Genomic DNA, 18,764 nt, shown 5'->3' on the forward strand with positions numbered 1-18,764 from the left:
AGCAAAGTGAAGGGAGATCGACAGGCGAGTGTGTCCGTTCCTGAGCAACGAAAGAAGCGACTAAACGAAAAGAATGAGTGAGTGAGAGTGAGTCAGTGAGACGCATCGATGCGGGCACAGATGCCGCTCCATACGTTATGCGAATGGAACAGTGCACGTACGGCCAACCCTACGCACAGGGGTACAGGTGCACTCTTCGTCGCCCGGTGGTTGTCGCGCGCGAGGCATTCCGTTACTCTGCTGCCTCCCTACTCACCCTTTTCTCCCTCTCTTCCCCCCTCTCTGCGGCATTTCTTCAGTGCGCTCTCCCTCTCCTTTTTTTTGTTTCTCTCTCTGGACACGTGTGTGGTACGCCACGCGCGGAAAGCGGACGAATAGGCATGGGAGCAGGCAAGAAAAAAAGAAACGAGCAACGAGCGGGAGAAGGAGTGCGAGAGGAGGGGGAGAGGGGAGAGACGGAGTTGGGGTATGTCCCTCCTCCTCTCGCATCCCCCATCCTATCCCCGTCCCCCCAGCCGTGGGACACCATTGCATATAACTCACGGGCGAAGCAACGCGAAATCAGCGACGCTGAAACATCCATGCAGATACACACACCTAGAGATAGGGAGAATGAGAAAGGCACACTCGCGGCGGCGTGCTGCGCGGTGCGTCGCTGCATCGCCGCTTGTGTGCGAGTACGCAGGAGACGTGCTACTCTTTCTCGTGAGGGGGTGCTCGGTGGAGCGGCGACTGTGCGGAATGGCAACCTGGAGGAGGAAGATCGTGGGGGGGGTGTCTTGGGAGAAGGTGGGGCCGGGAGGGGGCGGACAGCGTCGCCACGAAGCTGAAGGGTCTTGTCTCGAGAGGAGGCGTGCGCGAATGCCGATCGGCACACTGTCCTGCCTCTGCAAGCCATACCGTACTTGTCAGCGCTCTCCCCCTCCCCCTCCCCCCCAGTGGGAGCGCACACGCACGTGCGCGCATGCGTTTGCCAACGGTAACCGTTTGCCTTCCTCCCCCCACGAGCCTCTCGCCTTTACCGTCAGCCCATACCTACCCACAGACACAGGGAGGAGGGACGCCAGCTCGCCATCCGCACCCTGTCCATGCCTCTCCCCACTCTCCTGTTTCCCACCCGTTACTCACTTCACCTCTTTTGGAATGGCCTCCGTCAGGCTTTCTCTCTCTCCCCCATCTTTACTGATCCGCCTCCCTCGCATACACCTGCGCAGCCTGGAAGGCGAACTGACCCTATTATACGCATCCATTAGTAGCGAGTCGAATCGCTTATAGGGCGACTGGTGCTGCATCGACGCAGCTCAGGAGGAAGAGAATGGGGGACCATGCGTCTCACATACCCCTGGCTGCGCACGTCGCGCAAAGGACCGGGCAGCTGGTCAGAGCCGATTCTACTCCACTCCCAGCATCGCACGCTCAATCTCAGAAATGGGCACGGGATGACCAACGGCAGTGCCGCCGCCAGTGGGTCGTCAGCTTTTCGGCGAAGCGGCGGTGGCACCGGGGCAGCGCCGTTGGGAGCGTCCCCCGCCGAAGCCTCCTCGGTCTTCTACAACGGCGCCGACAACGCCACACAGCATGCTCCCTACGCCTCGGGCGCGCTTAGCGGGGGCTGGGGTAACGCCTCTTCAGACCCTTCGCAGTACAGCTGGAAAGCTGACCCGTCGCGCAACCGCCCGCCGCCAAACATGCCGCCTTCGCACCAAGGATTGCGCGGCAGTGGGGGCGGTAGCCTTCCCCAGAACGTAAGGCGCGTCGAGACGACTTCGCGGCCTATCGAGGGATTCGACGTGAGGGGTGGCGCCGCTGGTGACTCCATGAGCAGCACCGCGCACGCAAAAAACTGGCTCGGCGGCCCTGCAGGTGGCGCCATCCCCGATACGCTCGAGCATGCCACTTTGCGGCATGCCTTTGGCTCGGGCGAATTCTCCATGGTGGACCGACAGAAGCTGACCTTTACACGATTGGCGCAGCTCCTACTAGAAGCCACGCTGAAGCCGCGCGACCCTGACAGCCGCGCGTTCGGTGGCGACGGCGCCACCAAACTAGCGGAGCAGCGCGAAGAACTCAAGATGCTGGACCAGCGCATCGTACCGTTCCAGCACGAAGACGTGATGAACGACTACCTGAAGAACATCGACAGGCTACATAGCCCAAGCGGGGCTCTTTGCCAGCGCGACGTGCTGAAGGGTCGCCTAGTTGGGCTGCTCTTCTTCACAGAATCGGAGCGCTCCCTCAGCTTCATGCGGCATCTGCAGGTTTTTCACAAGCGGCACAGCCCTGACTTCGTCGTCGTCGCCGTGTCGCTCGCCGGGAAAGAAATGATGGACGTTACGCGTTCCTTCGGCTTCTTTCACTGCGCACACCGTGATGGAGCGTCGTGGGTGTCGCGCGATGCTGGGCTGGTGCTGCGCCCTTTTGTTTCGCTGCCTCGCCTAATCGTGGTGAAGGGCACAAGCGGTTTCGAGGTTACCCGTGGCGGGGTAACGGCCGTCATGGCGAACCCGGACACGTGCTTCGAGGCATGGCGCCGCGGCGAGGGTGGGTACCGCTACCGCGACTGGCTCAGGTCCATGCAAATATGAAGGGATCATATGGGGCCGGGTGGATGCTGAGAGGGGGTCGGGGAGGCGCGGAAAGCGGGTGAGGCGACTGCACTGGTTCTACCAACAAAGGAGGTGGTGGAGAGCATGGGCTGATCCCGTCTCAGTCTTTTCGGTGTGCTCTTGCAGGAATATGGTGCCCTCTCCTCCTCCGCCCTGGTCCGCTGTACATGCGCTTTCTCGCGGTCTGCGTGTGTGAGCCACATACACCCCTTCCTCACGCTTTTTCTTGCCTAGCAGCAGTGCCTTCTCTCTCTCCCTCCCCCACGCGCTCACACGGGCGCGAACCACAGCCCATCAGCATCTCTACTCCTGCAGCATGATTTGGTGCTCAGTCTGTGTATGTTTGTGTGCACTCGCACCGGGCTCTCCTCCTCCCTTCACACTACCCTTACCTCCTCCCCCCTCCCCTCCCTCACGTGGTGAGGGAGAGGGATCCGTGAACGGCGACATTGCGACATGGAGGCAGAGACATGCACGCCGGCGCAGCAGCTAGAAGAATATCGCCAAGCAAGGACGTTAAGTAGACGGGGTGTCCTCGGTGCTGCACCTGCCAAAGGGGGTGGGAGGCAAGACGAGGACAAAGTGAAGTGAGAGAGTCTGCTTACCCCCCGCGCAAGCACAGCGGCGCCCATTGTCACTGCGTGTGCTCTTTCGTGCCGCTGTTGAGGCCCAGCGCCGTTCATGTTCCTCCCTCGACCGTCGCTCTGACCCCTTCCGCTGTCACACGTACTACCCTCCCTCCTCCTCCCCCCATTCATCCATCGCTCTCCTCCCCGCGCCATCCGCTTCTATCTGTCACCCCCTTTTCTGCAATTCTCACATGCTTCCTCTCTCTCTCTGTCGTTTGTGTGACGGCGGAATCACTGCCGCAGAGACGCAATCATATATACCACTACAGAAGGCTTGCGCGCCTGCTCGAGTGTGTCTCCCTCGCTCCCCAGCCTACATCCTTCGTTTGGCACAGCTTCCTTCCTCGCTGCCTCCATCGTGGTCATCTCCGTGCATTAGTTGTACTCCAAGAAAACTGTGGCAAGTCTACCCCCGGCTCACCGCCCCCCGCTTGTCTCAGTCTTGCATCTTCACACGGCTACACACACGCACATACACACACACACACACAGACACACACATCCCCGCGCCTACACCTTCTGCACCGTTGAGCTCCCTCTGCCTGTGAGGTGTTCCGTTTATTTTTTTTCGTTAGTGACTTCGGCAGGCGGTCCAAGAAGAAAGTTGTCTGCACTTTCGCAGCGTGCACGCCTACACGCTCCCCCCGCCGTCTCAGAGATCGTAGGCAGAGCTCCCCTTGCCTGTAGCGTCCCCTTCCTCTTTTTTTCTACACATACGCTCGGACACATACCCGTTTGGTGCCTCCTCGTGCTGCAGCATAGTGTGAACTTCTTCACGCGTCTGCGTCTCTCTTTGCCCCGCCCCCCCCTTCTCACGCCAAGTCGCACGGCACTCCTACGGAGCCGGCGGCAGGAGAGAGAAAAAGGCCACAGCCCGGCCGTATCTAAACGCGCCCTCCCCTACCCCGCTTCTTTCCTTGGCCTCCACAGAAACACGCGAGCCTCGAAGACCGGGCGCGCATTACCCTTTCTTTTCTCTCTCTTCATTGTTGCACGTATCGTGGCTGACCTTTACCGAAAATAGAGCGCGGCTAAACACACCACCAGGAGCTCACCCCCGAGCATACGACAGAGAAGACACGCACGCACATACACATCGAGCGATCACCTCTCTCGGTGCCTTTGCCCGCCTGCCTATCTCTCTTCCCTCCCTCCCGCATATTTCACCGTCCTTACTTCAAAGCTCAGATATACAAAGGCGTCTCCCTTGCCTCCTCCCTCCTCCCCACCCCATCTACAGTCTTTCCTTTCAGCTTCGCAGCCGCGTGAAGCTCGCACGCCCCTCCCCCTCCGCCCGTCCGTCCGTCCGAGCACGTTGCAACCTTTCTTTGTGCTCCGTTCCGTTTTTTTCTTTGTGTGTGTGTGTGTGCTTTCGCCTTTGTACGCTCCGCAGAAGAGGACCAAACAGAAAGCGTTGGTTGTGGCCCTCTCTCCCACCTGTCCGGCGTCTTTCTCTTCTCGATCTCTTTCACTTTTGTACGCGCCTCTCTCATTCTCTCTCTCTGTTTTTTTCTTCTCGCGAACTGCCCAAGGTTGGACCGCTCCGCGTGAGAACGACGCGCATTAGAAAAGTGCGACAGCCGCCCCCCTTTCCCTCCCCATCCATTCTCTCTCGCTATATATATATATACAAATATATATGCGTATATATATATATAAACATACAAATATATTGATTTATTTATAAATACATATTTATATATAAATACATATATATTCGTTGGGCTTCTCGCCGTTTTTTTTTCTTCCGTCCCTCCCTCCCCTTCCATCCTTTCCTCGACAAAGGGCGAACACCCCTCAGTCACTACCAGTGCCTCCCCCAAAAAAACGTGGCCCAATCCCATCTGTCTCCCTCTCTTTGAAGGCCTATTGCAGGGCCACTGGCTCAATAGAGGTGTGGGTGGTGTGATAAATGCACGCGCAGCCGAGGGGACATCGCGCAGGGAATCCTTACAGGAGAAGTTCTTCAGCCCACTGCCGCCCATTCACACGGCGACGCAGGGCAGTCACTGGTCCTCAAGCTTGTAATAGATGCGACAAAGCTACAGGCATGTCGACTTTCCAGCGAATGCAGTACACTGCAGCGGTGCACAACGTGACCCAAGCCCAGAGTGCGCTTCCATCAGCTTCAGAGGCGGAAGGTTGCCGTCGTCAGCGTCTTTTTATGGAAGCACTGCGGTCTGCCCACATCGCGACACGAATCGGTGACAGTCCAAATTACTCTTACTCGTTAGAGGTGCTCGGCTTCGGCGGGTTCGGTGCAGTGACGCTCGCGTTCCGTCACGAGGGCGACGGCGTGTGGCGCAAGACCGCGGTGAAGCGCATATCGCTGCGGAAGGAAAAGCGCCTCTCAGCTGTGGTCGAGATGGTGCGGTGCGCTGGCCGTGAGGTGGCGCTGTGCCGTCGCGCTGGGGGGTCGCCTCACGTTGTGCCAGTGTTCGAGCCGTGGTTCGACTGCCGGGGAGGCGTGATTGCGTTGCCGATGGACGCTGGCGACTGCAGCCTGGAGCAGTATGCGGTGCACTGCAGCTTTCGATTTCCGCCGCTGGTGCTGCTGTCGATATGCGTGCAGTGCGCGCGTGCTGTGGCGGACGTGCATCGGTGCGGCGTGGTGCACCGTGACGTGAAGCCCGAGAACTTCGTGGTGAACGTTGTCGGCATTGGGTGTGGTAATGGCTGCAGTGGCGCGCGGCCCCCCCGTGTGCGGATACTCGACTTTGGGCTCGCGTGCGGTGTGGAGGAGGCGAAGCAGGAGATGAAGCGCTGCGTGGGGACGCTGCACTACATGGCACCAGAGGCGTTTGTGGAGAGCGGTGGCTGCGACGTGCCTATGGCGTGTGATGTGTGGAGCCTCGGGGTGACGCTGTTTCGATTGGCCACGGGCGTCTTCCCGGTCTTCGAGGAAGACCAGGAGTGGAAGCAGCCGCCGTTCGTAGGTTTGCACAGTGGAAAGCTGTGGCTTCCCTCGACGAACCTCTTCAATGAGCAGCTGTCCGCGGAGTCGCTCGCTGTCGCTTCCGTCGCTGTGTCTATGCTTGCGCCAGCACCTGCACACAGACTCACATCAGATGAAACGCTACGACATCTGCAGAGCTTTCACGATGCCTTCAATGCCGCGGCCCCCGTTTGCTCGCCGGCGTGCGGACCGTGCCCTTCGAACTCCTTCGCGCGTCCGTTTGCGTGAGGAACCTGGAGGGGCGGATAAGAAGCCTGCGGGCGCGTGCGCTGAACGTGTGTGCCCCCCCATTCTCCCCTTCCTCTCCGTCGCTATCTCCTTGTCTTTTTAAATACCTCAGATTGTGTCTCTCTCTCTTCTCCAGTGCGTTCCGCGCACACAAACTTTGTTACCTCTCCACCCTCGTTCCTTTCTCTTTTTGCCTTAAATGCGCACGAGACGCGCATCTAAGCACCCTCTCTCTCACACACATATATACATACATATATATATATATTTAACACCAGATGCATGGGACAGTATTTTTGTGTGGCCAAAGACTGTTTGGCCCTTTTCTTTGCCTGCCTGCCCGCTGCCCACCTCCTATTCTTTGCTTTTATTCCCGCGCGCTTGCACACTGTCCTCCTGCCTTTCCTATCCTGTCACTCTATTCTCTTCTCCTCTCTTCTCAATGCCCGAAGGCCTCATAGTCTCAGCTCTTCCTTTTGCCCGCCCCGCCGACTGCCTCTCGTATTCGGCTTCCTCGCGTCCTCAGGCGTTGTCTCACGGAACGCAAGCGCAAAATCACGCATGCGATTCTGTGCATCCCTTTAGCAACACTTCTTTTTCTTCTTCCTCCCCTTATCCCTGCTCAGAAGCCCATTGAATGGCCTGCCTATTGCGCGTTGGTGCCGTAGGATGCCGTCGTCGCCGACTCTCCCGCCGTCTCCATCCCTCTCGGTGCAGCTGCACCTTTTCTGTCTTCAGATGCTTTACCCGTGTGCGTGCGCACTTCATTCGACGCGTGTGCGCACTCCCTTTGGCCCCCCTCCCCTCCCCCTCCCCCATTTCAACTTCGGTTTTCGTCCCCCCTCTCTCGATTTTCTCTTGTGGGGCGCTTTGGCCCTCATTCCACCCTGGGACGGGTGCTCAGATGTGTGCCAAACGTGTTGCCGTGGGTATATGCGCGGGTGTACGGGTGAGGGGTGGAGGTTAGCGGTGCTGGCAGTCGCCGCCGCCCTACCCTTTCTCCTCCCCTTGCTCCTCTCTCCGCCTCTTTCCTCCATGATCTCTTTACACACACACACATATATATCGTTGCTTCTAGATGGCGTCTGCATAGGGATGCAGTTTTGTTGTGGGCCATCGTCGATTGCACCTGTCGAGCAGTACCGCAGTTATATGGGGAAAAATATTTTAGATGAATTGTATTTCTCTCGATGGACATGTGTGTGTGTGAGCGCCTCCTGTGCTTTCCCGTAGGGGTGCCTCGAGATCTTTGCCTTTCCACACAGGAAAACGATTGACTCAAACAGTGCGTAGGTGGGTATGCGCAGACGAAGCCGTTTTCCGGGCACGCACACCCCTTATCACACCCTCTCGGTGTTGCTGAGGGTTACCAGCTTGCCGTTCCCGTTTAGAGGTGCTGGGACCTCCTTATTCTCTTTTTGTTCTCCTCTTCGAAACTTCGAGTCCAGCATGACGCCGCGCAGCCTCGGTTGCGCTTCTGGCCACTTTCATAGGTACTGCGTCACCCTTTTTCTTGTAGGAGGGTTGGTGCTGCGCCGAACTCAAGGGAAGGACTGCGTCTATCGATGCCATTCTTGCGCCTCCTGCTCTTCTTCCAGTTTCATATACGCTTCCCCGCTGCTACCTCCCTCTCCCTCTCTCTCTTTGCTTGCATCCGTCTCTCTGCGTCACAGGAGGCCAACACTCCTGCCGCCCCAGCCGCTCTTTCTCCCTTTCCCCTCTCACGTCGTCTGCAGGGGCTCGCTTCCCTTTTTTTTCCGCATACACCGTGCGCACTTCTATTCGATCGCCTTTGTCAAGGCCCTTTTCTCCTCGGTCTTTGAACTGCGAGGGATGACTGACCAGGGTGCCGACAATGCTCACGTGAATGGGCCTTCGGTCGACACGTGCCGCCGCAATGCCATCTTCCGGCAGGCGCTGCGGTCTGCCCGCATCGCGGTGCGAGTCGGCGACGACCCAGTGTACCTTTGGACGCAGAAGCGACTCGGCGTCGGCGGGTTCGGTGCAGTGACGCTCGCGTTCCGTCACGAGGGCGACGGCGTGTGGCGCAAGACCGCGGTGAAGCGCATATCGCTGCGGAAGGAAAAGCGCCTCTCAGCTGTGGTCGAGATGGTGCGGTGCGCTGGCCGTGAGGTGGCGCTGTGCCGTCGCGCTGGGGGGTCGCCTCACGTTGTGCCAGTGTTCGAGCCGTGGCTCGACTGCCGGGGAGGCGTGATTGCGTTGCCGATGGACGCTGGCGACTGCAGCCTGGAGCAGTATGCGGTGCACTGCAGCTTTCGATTTCCGCCGCTGGTGCTGCTGTCGATATGCGTGCAGTGCGCGCGTGCTGTGGCGGACGTGCATCGGTGCGGCGTGGTGCACCGTGACGTGAAGCCCGAGAACTTCGTGGTGAACGTTGTCGGCATTGGGTGTGGTAATGGCTGCAGTGGCGCGCGGCCCCCCCGTGTGCGGATACTCGACTTTGGGCTCGCGTGCGGTGTGGAGGAGGCGAAGCAGGAGATGAAGCGCTGCGTGGGGACGCTGCACTACATGGCACCAGAGGCGTTTGTGGAGAGCGGTGGCTGCGACGTGCCTATGGCGTGTGATGTGTGGAGCCTCGGGGTGACGCTGTTTCGATTGGCCACGGGCGTCTTCCCGGTCTTCGAGGAAGACGTGGCAGCGTCGCATCCCCCCGCGAACGCCTCCTCGACTCCCTTGCAGCTCCCTACCTGTGATTACCGCGGCTACGAGTTGTCGAGCGAGTCCCGCGCTGTGATGGCGGTGGCCGCGTCGATGTTCACCTCGAATCCGCACCTTCGCCCGACTATGACGAGCATTTTACTGCAGTTGGAGAGCATCGGCACAGTTCCAGAGCCGGCGGTGCCAAGCGTCTCGGCCCCCCTTCAACAATTGCAGGTGTGCCGTCCGGATGTGGTTGTTGCCGTATACGCGTCCCCGGAAGCCGATGAGGGGCAGGCGCTCCCGTGGCACCTTCGGCCCGGCGACAACTTCCTGGTGAAGGGGGCCGTGGAGCGGTGTACCCAGAGGAGCTGTGCGCCTGTGCCCTCACTGTGCAGGACTGAGGGGTGCCGAACTCGACTGCCGTCGCCACAGAAGCGCCACGGCAGTGCTCCACCGTCACCCCTGCCGCACGCGCCCAGCTGCGCGCCACCGCAGGAGTGGGACTTGTGGCTGCGCATTGTCTATCCGCGCAAAGGATATTGCCGTGGCTTTGTTGAAGGCCAGCATGTCGTGCACGTCGTGACGCATCCCGAAAACAAGGATGCGCAAACGCAATGCCCTCCATTGCGCCCTCTGCTGCAGCGCACGGAGGTGGCGAAGGATGCGTCGTCAATTCAGCAGTCATCACTCTCGCGGCGGACCCCACCAACGGCTCCCCTTTGCATCGACGCTTCGGTTGAGGTCCCCCTGCAGCGACGCGGCAGCTACCTGGCCTCTTCTGTGCCTCGAGATAAGTCTCCGTCGCCGCTCCGTGGGCCGTACCGCTGCTGTACTTTAGAGCAGCAGCGACGCCTTCTGCGGTAAGATGAGGCAGTGGGAAGGGTGGCGGGTCGGGTCTCACCTTGAAACAACAAAGAGGGGGGGCTTTGGTCTGGTTCGTGCGCGTCCGCACGACCAACAGCGTCCCTCCTCACCTTAATCCCTTCTTCCCCCCATCCCCCCCTCACACACACAACTATACGCCTGCAGGTGTCTGTCTCGGTGCGTGCGCATCGCTTTTATTCTTTATTTGAGTGGGCCTCATTCGCTTTTTCACTAATTTGTATTCTCTCTCCGCTGCCGCACACTCACTGCTTCCTCTCCTCTCTCCCCTCTCTCTCCCTCTTCCCCCTCCCCCCTCACCCACCCACACACACACACACAATGATGCCAGTGTGTAGAGTTAGCGCACGGCCAGGCATGTGTCGGTCTGTGCACGTGTATGCTTGCGCGAATTCATTCATGAGCTGTGTACCGCCATCTCCAGAATAAGATGGAAAAAAGATATGAACGGAAGGAGAGCACAGGGGTAGCTGACGTCGTCGTGCCCCGAAGGCGTACCTCGCATGATCGGTAAGCTGCGCGGCCCATTATGACCATGGCAGAGGGCAGTGCATGCATGCCAACTGCATCACGTGGAGACGTGACGACACCTGGCTTGCGGGACTGCCTCTCTGCGTGCACGCGATGTTTGCGCGTACCTCTGTGAATACAAAGGCGATCTCTCTCTCTCCTCCAACCCTCTGACGCCTTCTCCAGTTCGGCACACACACACATACGAGGGCGCAACGCTCACATGCATGTGCTCGCGCTTCCGTCTCCCTCAAGTGCGTCATGACGCAGCAATTTCCAATGCCGACGCACAGCACTCTCATGCGATTGCTTATGGGCGAGAAAAGGTGCCTTATCCGGCGGCTGCGCATGTGTAGGATACGGTAGGGGTGTCCTTAGCACCGCGACATACAATGACCGTTTTCTCTTCCCCTTCCCCTCCTGCAGGTCGGCACGTGAGGCGAGCGCCACCCCACTGAGCAATGCAGGGAAAGCGAAGGGTTGACTTCTTCTGCAGCGGCCTTCCCCCCTCCCCCCTCTCTGTAGAGGGAGAGAATGGGCGGCCTTTCCGTTTTGTGTGCACTCGGGTACGTCCGCGCCTCCCTCCGCGTTCATCTTCGCGCGTTGTCATCATGGCGCTTCCTGTAATCTCTTTTTTTTAAATCGTTCTCGCTTTCCACCGCTTCCGCTGCTCTCGTTGGCCTCTTTCTCTCCCCACGGCGAAAGTGTGTTGCCCTCCCGTATGCGACGGGCAGAGAAGCAAAGAGGGCCCCCGAACGTTTCGGATTTGGGCAGCTTCCACTCACCATGTATACTTATATATGTATGTATACGCGTGGGGGTGGGGTCCAGTATGCCTCCGCCTTCCTCTCATCTCGGAGGAGGAGGGGGGGTGGAGACCGGTTTTTACCATCGCCGTGCCGGTGCGCTCAATTTCGTCCCACCCGGCCAACCTTCGCCAGGTCAGCGACCGTGGGAGTTGGGATGGTGTGAGGGGGGTGGGCGGCCCCCTTCACTTGCACGGAAGTCATCCTGGATGTCAACAAGAGCTTCACACAAGAAACACGTGCAACCCTCCCTCCCTCAACTCAATCATTGCCGTCTCTCTCCCTCCCTCTCTCTTTTCGCTTTAACCCCCTTCCCCCCATTTCTTGCTCCCCTTCCGTCTGAATTGCTGCCGAGAGCGGGCGGCATTCAATCAGTCATACACGCAAGTTCAGCATCTTTTTCAAGTGTGGCAGGAAGGGGCGCAAGTCAAAAAAAACAAGCAAACAAGAAACTAAGAGGAGAAGAGGGAAGCACGCCGCCATTTTCCAGCTGCAAGTCCTTCGTTGGGTCACAAAGACTTGCGCACGCGCCGTCTTCGTGTGGGTCTCTATCGCCGCTCGGAACCTCTCTGGTCTGCAGGACCGTTGGAACAGACGCACAAACAAACCTGCTCACGTATCGAGGAAGATGGCGGACACAGCAGTGTCGAGTCAGGAGGAGAGCAGCACACTGCTCATCGGTCTGGGCAAGACAGTGAGCACCATGACGTCAAAGGAGATCAAGAACGCGCTGGAGAAGGGCGACATTACGGCCCGCGCGAATGCTCTCATGGCCATCATTCGCCTCCACGTAAACGGCGAGCCTCAGAACTACCTGATCATGTCCATCATCCGCTACATCACTCCCATCGATGACCACCTCATCAAAAAGCTCGTCTTGTATTTTTGGGAGGTGGTTGATAAGCGCGACGCAGACGGCAACCTCCTCTCCGTCATCATTCTCATCTGCAGCTTCTTGCGCAACGACCTGCTCCACCCCAACGAATACGTGCGAGGCCTGACGCTGCGCTTCCTCTGCAAGGTGAACGAGGTGGAGCTGATCGAGCCGCTCGTGTCGGCTGTGGTGCAGAACCTGTCCCACAAGGTCGCCTACGTGCGGCGCCATGCGGTGCTGGCGGTGCACTACATCTTCAAGAAGTTCCCGAAGCTGCTCCCTGATGCGCCGGAGCTGGTCGAGTCGGCGGTCCGGAGCGAGGCAGATGTGTCGACGTGCCGTAACGGCCTCGACTTCCTCGCGGCTTTTGCGCCTGAGCGGGCGGCGGCGTACCTCAGCGACTTTCGCGACTCGCATACGCTGTCGGCCGTCGACGGGCCGTTTCTCATGTCTGTGGTGGAGTTTTGCCGCCAACGGATTCGCGCCAACCCGTACGAGAAGGCGCGCTATGTCCCTGTCCTCTTCTCTGTCCTGCAGAGCAAGAGCGCCGCGGTGCGTTACCAATGCGCCACGACGCTGCTGAGCCTATCCTCGTCCCCCACGGCGATCCGACAGGCGATTCTGACCTACGTCGACATCATCAAGGTGCACTCCGATAACAGCGTGCGACTGATTGTGGTCGAGCAGCTGAACCAGATGCGCGGGCTGTACCTCGAAGTGCTGCAGGACTCGCTGCTTGACGTCCTCAGCGTTCTGCAGGATGGCACCATGACTATTCGTGAGCGCGTCATCGAGCTGGCGGTCGAACTGGTCACCCGTCGCAACGCCGAGACGTTCATGCAGGCAATGAAGAAGGAGCTGGTGCGCGCCAACCGTATGGACTTGGAGGTGGAAGACGCCAATACCTCCATGGCGTATCGGCTGCTCATCATCAAGGCCATGAACACAGCCCTGCTGCGCCACCCACCGTCGGCGCCGTCCATGCTGCCGGTGCTGCTTGACTACTTGTGTGACACGACGAGCACCAGCAAGGAGGTGATCACCCTCATCAAGGAAGTGCTGCATTCCCAGCCGGAGCTGCGCCGCGACACAATGAAGAGGCTCTCGGACATCTTTCCCATGATGATATCAAGTCCCGTCATGCGCACAACGCTCTGGATGTTCGGCGCGTACGCGTCGTCTCCGGACGAGGTGCTGCAGACGCTAAGCATGCTCAAGGACACGGTGGCGCCGCTGCCGTTCGAAGCCCCTCGGCCGGTCGCCGTGGACACCCTCAACCACGCGACCGCCGCTGCCGCCAACAATACCTCTTCCCAACCCAATATGCGCGCCGTGACGACCGTCCTAGAGGATGGCACCTATGTGACTACCTACACAACGGCAACCCCTGCTCCCGCCACGACCGTGGGAAACGGCCCTGGTGAGGGCGACAACCTCACTGTGAGCAGCAGCGGGCTGCGTGTGGCGCTGCTCAAGGGGGACTACTTCCTCGCGACCGCCCTCGCCAGTACCCTCACGAGGCTCGTCGTGCAGCTGTTCGCGAAGGAGAACAAGGAGGCTGTGGATGCGGCGACGCGCACCACAGCGCAGTCCGATGCCCTCGCCATCCTGCGCGAAATTCTCCGCTACGGCACGGATTCAGACTCGCCGTACCCTATCAACCCTGACACCGACGAGTCCCTCCGCCTGCACATTGAGCTGCTCACCAACCCGCAAACCGCCTTCATGATCGATGTGCTGCACGCCTCTTTGGAGGCGCTGGGGCGTGCGGAGCGCCGTTCGGCAAAGGAGACGGGCAGGGCCGCCGCTGGCGCTGCGGCCGCCGCTTCCGTTGCGGCTGAGGTGCAGCTGAACGCCGTTGACGCGCCTGTCACGTTCTCGCAGCTGAGTGAGGGGAGGGATGCCGTCTTTGAGCTCGAGGCCGCCGCCGAGGGCCCGGGAGATAGCGCGCAGAATGAGAGCAGCGAACGCAAGGCGCAGCTCTTCCTCAAGAAGCTGGAGGACACGATGCCGCTCTCCGGCTTCAACGACCCCGTCTATTGCGAGGCGAGCATTACCGTTCATCAGTTCGACGTCTCTGTCGACTGGCTACTGGTGAACTGCACATCGAAACAGCTGACGAACCTCACCATCGAGCTCGTCTCCCTCGGTGGCATGAAGCTGTGCGAGCGGCCGCAGACGTACGCCCTTCACCCGCACGAGACCATTGCTGTGCGCACCTCCCTAAAGGTGAGCGCCACCGAGAGCGGCGTCATCTACGGCACCGTCCTCTACGACGCCCCGAACAATCAGCACTGCAGCTTCATCCTCAACGACATACACGTGGACATCATGAACTACATTCACCCGAGTCCGTGCTTGCCGACTGAGTTTCGAGACAAGTGGGGCATCTTCGACTGGGAAAACAAAATCGCGGTGGCGACCACGAAGCGCGACTTGCCCAGCTTAGTGCGCTTCATTGTGCAGGAGCTAAACATGCAACTGCTGGAGCCGTACGAGGTAGAGCAGCAGGAGAATGAGGACCCCGAGCTCGAGCTGCTGCCCACATCAGAGGAGAACGAGAAGTGCGCGTACGTTTCGTGTAACCTCTATGCCAAGACCGCCTTCGGTGAGGACGCGTTGGCAAATGTCAGCGTCGAGAGCGACGGCAAAGGGCTGGTGAGTGGCGTCATTCGCATCCGCTCCAACACGCAAGCGATCGCATACGGCATTGGGGAGAAGTTGAATCTGCTCCAGAAGTCCGGCAAGCTCTGAGCACCGATGCAGTTTTCTTCTGTTCGGTGCGCACCTATACGCACACGCATCTGCTCACATACGTGCGACTGCGTGATGTGTGCTGTGCTGGGCAGTGTGCCGTTCGGCTTACGTTTGCTTTACCCTTTCGACCTCGCGTGCCTCTCTCGCACGCCTTTTCTCTTTGCCGCGACGTGGACTCGCCTGATCGCGCGGGCCTGCGCGCGTTTGTTGCCGGTGGAATCTTTGCTCCCCGTGCTTTGCGTGCGCGTGTGTGTCTGCGTTGTCCCTCCCCTCTTCCTGTGTAGGACGCACTCGTCGGTGCAAGCGCGCGGCGCATGGGTGCGTGTGTGCTCTTCGTTGCCTCGGCAGGCAGGCACGTCTGCGTGGGAGGCAACGACTCTCTCGGAGCTGACTGCGCTCATCCCCATCGCTTTTCTCTCGGTACGTGTGCCTTTTTTTTGTTGATCGTCATTGAAGCACAAGACCGGGGCGAGGGGAGACGGAGAGGGAGAGGAGGGTGCGCGCTGTCCGCGCGCACAGATGCGTGCTACGCCGCCTGGGAACGCACATGTACTGCAGCTGCTTGGGCTTCCCTCTCCCGTCCTCTCCTTGCATCACCCCCTTAACCAGCGCGAGTGGGCGTGGCGGCGGCTGAAGTGACGACTAGCCAGGCGCTGAGGAAAACAGCTCACGTGCGGTGCACGCGAGGGCGGCTGCAGCTCCTCCGTCCCTCGCCGTTGGCCTCGATACCTGCGCCCCGTCGCACCCCTTCTCGGTATCTCTCGCCCGCCCGTACGATGGCCGATGCGCGCGACACCGTCCCTCCCCTTGTCCCCCTCTTCACCCTCTCACTCTGCACTCGTCGCGCCTTCCCTTCTCTTCCCCCCGTCTCCCCCGCCCGCTGCTCTGTTTTTCTCGTGTCCCTCGCGACGTGTGCGTGCCGCAAATCGTCCGGGGCACGCGACGCCAACGCAGCGAACGGGCTGCATCAGTGCGAGGAGCGTTAGCGGCATGTCGCTGGGGACGGCATCCATCAGCCTTGCCGAGGTGCGCGCCGTCCAGGATGGTGTGGCGAGCGACGTGCGCGAAGATGGGCGCACACTGCTGCAGCGCCGGCCTATACATATCACGGCCCGGACGAGCCCCTCTTGCCTGGCTGCTGCGGCTGCCGGTGACGCACAGGAGAGCTACAGCGGCAGCTATGTGGAGGTTAACGCCAGCGGCACGGTGGTGCTGGCGGCTGCCACGCCTTCGGTGGTGGACGGCTGCGCCACTGCCGGGCCGCACTCTAGCACCGACACGACTGAGGGGTGCGGGCCAGACACAGGCAAGGGCCAGCTGCACATCACCATTGATGCCGTGCCGCACGTGCTCGACGCGTATGCGAGCGCTGTCGGCGGCCGCAGCGTGGGGCGCTACCGCCGAGACTACCTAGCGTTTTTGGCATCGACGGTGCGACAGGTGTTCGGCGCCGCGCAGGTGGAGGTGCAGGAGCAACAGGGCCTGGCGGAGGCCGAGGTAGTGCCGGAGGACGATGCCGAAGCCAGTGGGGGGACGGCCGCGGCGCGGTCGTCCAGCCCGTCTGCTGGCGCACCCGGGGTGGCGGCAGCGGCAGGGAGCAGCAGCGAACGCGTTGTGAGCGGCTTCCCTGCGACGGACTTGTACGTTGGCGAGGGCTTCGGCTTTGTGATTCATGTCGACGTGCACGTCCTGCAATGCAGCGGCGGCAACCTGTTCACCGCCATTGCGTATGCCGTGCACGCGGTGCTCCGGTCCCTTCGCCTGCCCGCCGTCACGCTGCACAAGGCACCCGGAGACGACGCAGGTGTGTCGGTCGAGGTGGATCGCTCGCAGCCGTATCGCAAGGCTGTCAACTGGGCGGAGATGCCGCTGCTGTGCGTGCTGCTTGTGTCGCCGACCGGGCACTGCGTCGTGGACCCTACTTTGCGCGAGGAGTGGGCCATGCCGCAGCAGGTGCATGTGGCGGCTGGCGCGAACGGCCAGGTGATGTACTTCCGCTACCAGCAGCTTCCGTCGCGCCGCGGCAACGCGTATCTGCTGCGCCCTGCGGAGCGACCGTCTTGCACGAGCGAGTGCGCGAGCTACGTGGCACCACCGTGTGCGCTGAGTGTGAACGACTGTTGGTCCATCTTGTCGGACGCCGTGCACGTCTGCCAGGCGATGCTGCACGAGTGCGAGGAGGCCCTGGTCCACGGCGAGAGCACCTGAGCGGGAGGCGTGCGCGTGTGTGTATGTGTGTGCTGCGGAGGGGGGTGCGCGTGCCAGTGCGTCTGCGGCCGTGGTGCCCCGCCAGCTGGGCGTGCGCAGGCGTCTCCCCCTTTCTGTTTCACTGAGCGCTGTGGGGTAACATCGAATAACCGCCCACGCACACCCGAGGTGGTGAGGGCATCATTGGGGGCTGAAAATAGCGACTCGAACAACCGAACAGAAACGTCTGCCCGCGAACTGCGAGGAGGAGGGCGTGGTGGTGCTGGGGTGGGCAGGGGAGCCGAGGCGCATGCGTGCCTCTCTGAATTGCGCATCAACGCCACGCCGATCGCGGAGAGGCCCAGCGGCCATGCCGCAACACGCATCCGCCGGCGCACCGTGTGTGCGTGCGGGAGATGCCTTGCGTGCTGGCATCTTGTCCCCGACAACGCAAGCGACTAAGGGCGCCGGGCCTCGCGTGGGGTGCGGCCACGCCACGATGCGAATGAGCTGAGTGATACCGCCGCCACTTCTTTCGCCCCGCAACGCTGCTCTTCTGACAACCACTTTCCCCTTTCTGTGGCACACTCGACTGCGTCCACCTTCACTCGCACGCGCACACGCACCTGCGTGCCAAATGGAACTGCCGCATGAAAGACGCACACGCACGCCATACACGCAAGTGTTGAGGTACCGGCTGCGCCTCCCTTCTCTCTGTAGAGCTTCCGCCCCTCCTTTACAGCACACACACACACACACACACACACGCACACGCACGAGTGCGTCTTACTTGTTAGACCCCTTTTTATTTTTCTTTCGCTTCCCCTTCGCCCCCTTCCCTCCATTGACGTCACCACACTTTGCTTCCCCACCTTGCGTGCCTTAGACCGTAAATCCGTCCCCCCTCCCCTCCCTTTATTAGACGCCCGCGCGCTTCGCGCTCTCCGTCTCCTCTCACTGCCCTCCCCCCTTTACGTTGTGGTCTCACGGGCCCCGCTGCCACCTGTGCCTTGGCGAGTGCCTCGGTGTGCGGCTGCGTGTGAGGACATCGCTCAGCGAGTCCAAAAACAGTCATCATACAGATTACACGTACGAACGCAGGCGCACCAGCCATACAGTCAGCGTCAGGCAGGGGCTCGCCACCGCCCTCCTCTCTCCCCCGACCCCGTCACCTTCCCGCTGGTGCTTACTGCATCCTCGCTAAAGGGAAGAGAGAGCTCACACACACACATACAGATACACGAGCGCCCCGGAACACTGCCATCGTGGTGGCGCCCCCCCCCCCTCGTACCCCCTCATTTCACCCCCTTCGCTGACCTTCACGCGTGCGCACTGTAGACTAGATACCCCCTCCCCCCTCTCCCTCTTCAACGTGCGCCGCTGCGTCTCTGTTTTCCGTTCCGCGTGTGATTGCTGCCTTCACAGGAGAGGCCGTCTCTCTGTCTCTCATTCACTGCAGGTTTGTGCGTCCACGCGCGCACTCTTTTGTGTCTGTGCCTCCCTTCTCGCCCCCGTTTTCTGTTTGTTCTTGTGCCGTTCACCGCCGCCGCTTGCGCGTGTGCCTTCTTGACTTCATCTCCTTCACTCGACATCTTTTTTGCCCGTCCCGCGCCGGCGTGCTTGCCCCCCTCCCCCCACCGTGTGCACGTGCGCCTCTCATTGCGTGCT

General features: G+C 60.5%; 3 protein-coding genes across 3 annotated transcripts; all 3 read left to right on the plus strand.

The window, feature by feature from the left end:
• Positions 1-1,325: 1,325 nt before the first annotated feature.
• LSCM1_06471 (uncharacterized protein) lies at positions 1,326-2,585 on the plus strand (the record flags this gene model as incomplete). Its single annotated transcript, XM_067323898.1, has 1 exon — positions 1,326-2,585. One exon carries the CDS (start codon positions 1,326-1,328, stop codon positions 2,583-2,585), a length of 1,260 nt encoding a protein of 419 aa, XP_067179212.1.
• Positions 2,586-11,906: 9,321 nt separating this feature from the next.
• On the plus strand, positions 11,907-14,906 carry LSCM1_06473 (uncharacterized protein; the record flags this gene model as incomplete). The annotated part of the gene is made up of 1 exon (XM_067323899.1): positions 11,907-14,906. The coding sequence occupies one exon, from the start codon at positions 11,907-11,909 to the stop codon at positions 14,904-14,906; it is 3,000 nt and encodes a 999-aa protein (XP_067179213.1).
• A 993-nt stretch (positions 14,907-15,899) lies between these two features.
• Positions 15,900-17,117, plus strand: LSCM1_06474 (uncharacterized protein; the record flags this gene model as incomplete). The annotated part of the gene is made up of 1 exon (XM_067323900.1): positions 15,900-17,117. The coding sequence occupies one exon, from the start codon at positions 15,900-15,902 to the stop codon at positions 17,115-17,117; it is 1,218 nt and encodes a 405-aa protein (XP_067179214.1).
• Positions 17,118-18,764: the final 1,647 nt, after the last annotated feature.

The sequence above is a fragment of the Leishmania martiniquensis genome, chromosome 20 (assembly GCF_017916325.1).
Source record: "Leishmania martiniquensis isolate LSCM1 chromosome 20, whole genome shotgun sequence".
Lineage (NCBI taxonomy): Eukaryota > Euglenozoa > Kinetoplastea > Trypanosomatida > Trypanosomatidae > Leishmania > Leishmania martiniquensis.